At 68.6% G+C, this 5,145-nt stretch overlaps 1 protein-coding gene across 8 annotated transcripts; it reads left to right on the top strand.

The window, feature by feature from the left end:
- Positions 1-328: 328 nt before the first annotated feature.
- On the top strand, positions 329-5,021 carry HRAS (HRas proto-oncogene, GTPase). Of its 8 annotated transcripts, none has more exons than XM_082341759.1 (6): positions 329-381; positions 3,363-3,524; positions 3,703-3,881; positions 3,972-4,131; positions 4,227-4,303; positions 4,657-5,021. In XM_082341759.1, the coding sequence occupies exons 2-6, from the start codon at positions 3,414-3,416 to the stop codon at positions 4,718-4,720; spliced, it is 591 nt and encodes a 196-aa protein (XP_082197885.1). In that variant the 5' UTR covers positions 329-381; positions 3,363-3,413; the 3' UTR covers positions 4,721-5,021. The 8 variants fall into 8 exon arrangements, with proteins under 8 accessions (XP_082197885.1, XP_082197887.1, XP_082197882.1 ...); XM_082341761.1 differs by lacking the exon at positions 329-381 and adding an exon at positions 452-758; XM_082341757.1 differs by lacking the exon at positions 329-381 and adding an exon at positions 2,017-2,161.
- The last annotated feature ends 124 nt before the right edge of the window (positions 5,022-5,145 follow it).

Here is a 5,145-nt window from a genome sequence, read left to right as displayed (position 1 = left end):
CCCCGGTGCCCCAGCCCCGGGGACTTGGTCCCGGGCGCCCTCCTTCGCCGGGCGCTCTCTTCGACTTGGGGTTGTTCTTCCGGCCGCGGGGTTGAGGGGCCTGGGCGCCAAGGCAACGGGGGCGGGGCCTCCTCTGAATCTGCAAATATTCATGAGCCGCGGGAATCTTCCGGCTCCGCGAAGCCGAGTCACGCCCCTCAGCAACGGTTGCTAGGGCCGGCGGGAGGGCGGGCGGGGTGGCGGCCAACCAGGTTGGGGGGGTTCGCCCGTGTCCCGCCCCGCACGCGCGGGAGCGCCCCTCGGGCCGGGAGGGAAGCTGGGGAGGTGAGACGCGGTCGAGACGGCGGGGCGCAGGCAGGCCAGGTGTCGGCTTCCGCAAAGGTGGTCTGGGGTGGAGACTCGCGCCCACCTTTCTCAGGTGGTAGGCGCCCGTGTCGGGTCGTCCCTGAGGCCAAGGCCCTGCGGGATTTAAAGGAAGCGCCTTGGGAAAGGACCCTCTGAAGACGAGGGAAATGCAGACCTGGACTCCTGGAGGGGAGTCCAGAGTGTCCGCGCCGGCGAGAGGCGCCGTCACCCGTTTTCACTTATCCGCCTTTACTTCGCGTCTACGCGCGTCAGGCGCGAGCCGGGCTCCGTCGTGGCCGCGGCGCAGTGCGCGGGACGGCCAACCGGACACAGCCACGGCACGTGGGGTCGGCGCCGTGCCTGGGGCGGGGGCGGCCCCCCAGGGGCCTGCCGAGGTCAAGGCTTGCAGTGGGGTGAGCTCCTGGGCAACAGCTCGGAGCCGGCACGGGAGGGGGCCGAACGGCGCGGAAGGGGTAGGAATGGAAGGAGGTGCCGGCTGAGCAGAGGGGGAGGTTTGGCCTTACGTGTAATGCACCATTCTTTCTTACAAACAAGGAGAATGTGTTTATGCGTTACTTTGAAATTTTTTAAAATGTTAAATCATGTACTTCTGAGAGTCTCTAAAGGAGATACAATGTGCGTATTTATGCTTGGGGTGGGGGAGTCTTCAATTCAACCCCTTATGGCAACTTTTGGGTTGGATTTCCTGGGTACCGTTTGGGCCTCAGGGTGAGCTTCTGCAGGGCTGGGCTCCGGGCTTTGGGGAAGCTGGGTGGGCGGGTAGTCTGCAGGGCCTGCCGAAGTTGGGGGAAGCTGGAGATCAGGGAGCGCGGGACAAGGGCCCTCTGCGGAGCCCGGGGCGGGGCTGCGCACTACGTAAGTGAAAAACAAGACCCCCCCCGCACTGGGTAAAAAGATTGAGCCGGACTCGCTGCTCCGCGGGCTCAGACGTCCCCGCCCAGCCGAGGCGCCCTGCGCCGCCTGGCCCTGGGCGCATGGCTGAGCCGCGCCCAAGGACCCCGCCGAACCTGCCAGGCGTCCTGGGAGCCGGGAGGAGCCCCTTCCGAAGCCACCTGCACCTGACCCTCGTCCCGGCAGCCCCTTCGCTTTTCCCCGGCCTCGGGTCCGGGGGAGTCTGCGGTGCTGACCCCGCGGGCTCCACCCTCCCTGAGGCTCAGCCCTCGGGCTGTCCTCTCCCCTCCGGAACCCCTACGGTGTGCTGCGCGGTACGGCGCAGGGACGGCCTAGGGGGGCGTGAGCGCAGCTGTGCGCGCCGTGAAGGTGCCCAGGGGCCCGGCGCTGGGCTCCAAGAGCGGCGCAGGGGCTCGAATCGGACATCGGCGACCCCGCCCCAGTCCACACCCGGCCGCGGACCCGCTTCGCCGCGGGGTCTCCATCTCCCCGCGAGTCCCGCCTGTTCCCGGGAGAGTCCGGGCAGTCTCCGGATAAGTTGTCTCCCGCAGACCCCATCCCCAGCGGAGCCAACCCCGCAGGCCGCAGCCCACGAGGCCCAGCCGGGCGGGAACCGCCCTCCGCGCAGCTCCCGGAAGCCCCGCCCGGCCGAGGCCTCTGACGGGCGGGCCTCTCGGCCAACCGGGGTGGGGCAGGGCGGGGCCCGGCGCGCGCGGCCAATGGCAGGCTGTGCCGGGCTGACGGACGGGCGCGGGGCGGGGCGTGCGCGGCCCGGTCGGGTGTCCGCCGCCCGCAGCCCGAACCGCACCCGCCGCGGACGGAGCCCATGCGCCGGGCGAGCCAAGTGCCCCGACCCCCGCCGCCGCCCCCGCCCCGGCCCCGGGGGCAGTCGTGCCAGTGAGCGGTGAGTGCGGCGGGGGCGGCGAGGGCCGGGCCGGGCGGGGGGCCTGCTGTCCTCGCAGGGCGCGCGGGCGCGCGGGGGCGCAGGTGAGCCGCGGGCGGCGGCGGGCGGGGCGCTGCGGCGGGGGTTGCGGGCGGCGGCTGGTCCGCTCTGCCTCACCCAGGCCAGCCCCTTCGGCTCCGTGTCCCGGGCCCTGTCTTCCGGGGCCCCACAAGTGCGCTGGGTGTCCCCGAGCGGAGGCCCGCCCGTGACCATAGCGCTAGGCGGGGTCTCCCACCCGCCAGAGACGCAAGGACTCCTGCGAAGAGCTCGGGCATCGGGCGGCCATCACATACACCAGACGAATCTGAGGTTTAGGAAGTCACTGCCCACTGTCCCCACAAGGGCATCCCTTCTTTAAGCATCACAAATTGGGGGCACCCCAGCTAGAGGCCTTGGCCCCAGGCCGTTTTCCTTTCTCACCTGTCTCCTTATTTCCGCACCTCCTTTGGGTCTTTTCCTGTGATCAGCTTCTGCTTCCTGGAGCCCTGGCCCCCTGCCCGCCTCCTCACCTTCCTTATGCTCTCCAAAGTTCTTCTGGTAGTGGGGCCCCGTGGGTTTCCCTTTATTTTTCCATTATGTGGATTTTTTGTTTGGAGCATAGCCCGAACCCGCCAAGGCAGGGGTACTTTCTGTCTGCTCGTCATCTTGTGCCTGGAGCAGTACCTGGCATGCAGTAGGTGCTCAGTGAATACTTGCCAGATGCACCAGCATGCCCGGGGGTGGGGGGGCCTGGAGCCGGTTGTCGGCTGCCACCAGCCTGTCCGGGCACGCTGCTGTGCCCGCCACTGTGGCAAGGCCTGTTCTCATGGGGGCGCTGGTAACCTCAGCCCACGGCGCTTCCAGTTCAGGCTTCTTGCCTACCCAGCAGCTTCTAATTCGGGTGCATGCTTGGGAGACGCTCTCAGCTGTCAGCCCTGCCTCTGGGGGGCCGGCTCCCTGCTTCTCTCACACAGTCATTAAATGCAGCTGGAGGCAGGACCCCCTTCCCACCTCTGGGCTGGAGGTGCCACAGGTGAGTGGCTGGGCCACCATTCTGGCTGCCGCCCCTGTTACCTGGATGTCTGGGCCCAGAGGGCAGGCCGGGCCTGGGCAGGCTGGCCCAGGGAGCTCAGCGGGCCTGCCCTGCGTGGTCTGGCCATGCTGAGTGCCGCTTCCTCGGCAGGTGGGACAGGCGACCACTGCAGTGCCTTGTGCTGTGGTCCTTTGAGGAGCGATGACGGAGTATAAGCTCGTGGTGGTGGGCGCCGGAGGCGTGGGGAAGAGCGCCCTGACCATCCAGCTCATCCAGAACCACTTTGTGGATGAGTACGACCCCACCATAGAGGTGAGCTGGCCTGGCCCCTGTACACAGCCTGGCTTCTGACACGGGCTTGTCTTCTACCCGCTCTGCAGGAGGGGTCTCGTCGTCATAGGTCCTGGGGGGCACGAGAGGAGCGAGGGAGGGTCCCACGGAGGGTCCCACCCCTGGAGCGCCGGCTCTCCCTAAGCAGTGTCCTCCCCAGGACTCCTACCGGAAGCAAGTGGTCATCGATGGGGAGACTTGCCTGCTGGACATCCTGGACACGGCGGGCCAGGAGGAGTACAGCGCCATGCGGGACCAGTACATGCGCACCGGGGAGGGCTTCCTTTGTGTGTTTGCCATCAACAACGCCAAGTCCTTCGAGGACATCCACCAGTACAGGTGAGCTGCCCGCCAGCCCTCGGGGGCCTCCTGTCCTCCCTCAGGGGCCACGGGCAGCCTGCCCACCGGCTCACGCCTTCCCTCTTGCAGGGAGCAGATCAAACGGGTGAAGGACTCGGACGACGTGCCCATGGTGCTGGTGGGGAACAAGTGTGACCTGGCCGCGCGCACCGTGGAGTCTCGGCAGGCCCAGGACCTCGCCCGCAGCTACGGCATCCCCTACATCGAGACCTCGGCCAAGACGCGCCAGGTGAGCGGGCCCCCTGCCCCCGCAGCCAGCCAGGGCCCCGCCCCGCCCCGCCCGGGAGCCGCACTCACTGCCCCCTCTCCCTTGACGCAGGGCAGCCGCTCTGGCTCTGGCTCCAGCTCCGGGACCCTCTGGGACCCTCCGGGACCCCCGTGACCCAGCAGCCCCTCTCGCTGTAAGTCTCCCCGGATGGCAGGGCAGCGAGGGAGGCCAGGGCCCGGGTCTGGGCCGACACAGCTCCCGGGGGAGGTGGAGGTCCCTGGAGAGAGCTGCCCTGAGCCAGACCGGAGCGGTGACCCTGGGGCCCCCACCCCTGTGCCCCCAGATTGCCCCACGGGTCCTGGTCGGCCCCAGCCCTCAGCGGGCCGTGGGGGAGCTGCTGAGGACAAGCCTCTCAACGAGGTGGCCCTGGGGCCAGAGGGGAGCAGGGTCCAGCTCCCCGTTTGCGGGGTGGGGTGGAGAAGGGGCTGGGGTTCTGCTCGAGGCCGAGGCAGTGGTCCCCGCCCTGAGCTGGCCTCCTCTTCCCAGGGCGTGGAGGATGCCTTCTACACGCTGGTGCGCGAGATCCGGCAGCACAAGGCGCGCAAGCTGAGCCCGCCTGACGAGGGTGGCCCGGGCTGCCTGAGCTGCAGGTGCCTGCTCTCCTGACAGCGGCGTGGGTGTGGGGTGTGGAGGTGCCGGATGAGACGCGGGCTAAGGATGCAGGGAAGGAAGGAAGTGCCGCCAGAGCCTGGCCCGCCCAGGTCGGTGGACAGAGTGACCGCGGGCCTCCCGGGACGCTTTGCACAGACTGTCATGAACTGACGCCGGCGGCCCCCAGTTGTCACTCTTCTCCAGCCCTGTCCTGGCCCACTGGCACAGGCTGAGTCGCAGTAAATTATTTCATGTCTTGACCCTGGCATTTGGCTGAGGCCGGGAGGCTGCGGTGCGAGTGACCCCCCAGGAGGCATGCGGGAACCTCAGCTTCGCGCATCCGGCAGCTTCTCTGCCTCTGGGGGCCCCGGGTGCGTCCTCCGG

This window comes from Balaenoptera borealis (assembly GCF_965194805.1).
Source record: "Balaenoptera borealis genome assembly, chromosome: 11".
NCBI classification, from domain to species: Eukaryota; Metazoa; Chordata; class Mammalia; order Artiodactyla; family Balaenopteridae; genus Balaenoptera; species Balaenoptera borealis.
This window is presented reverse-complemented; position numbering and strand designations above follow the sequence as displayed.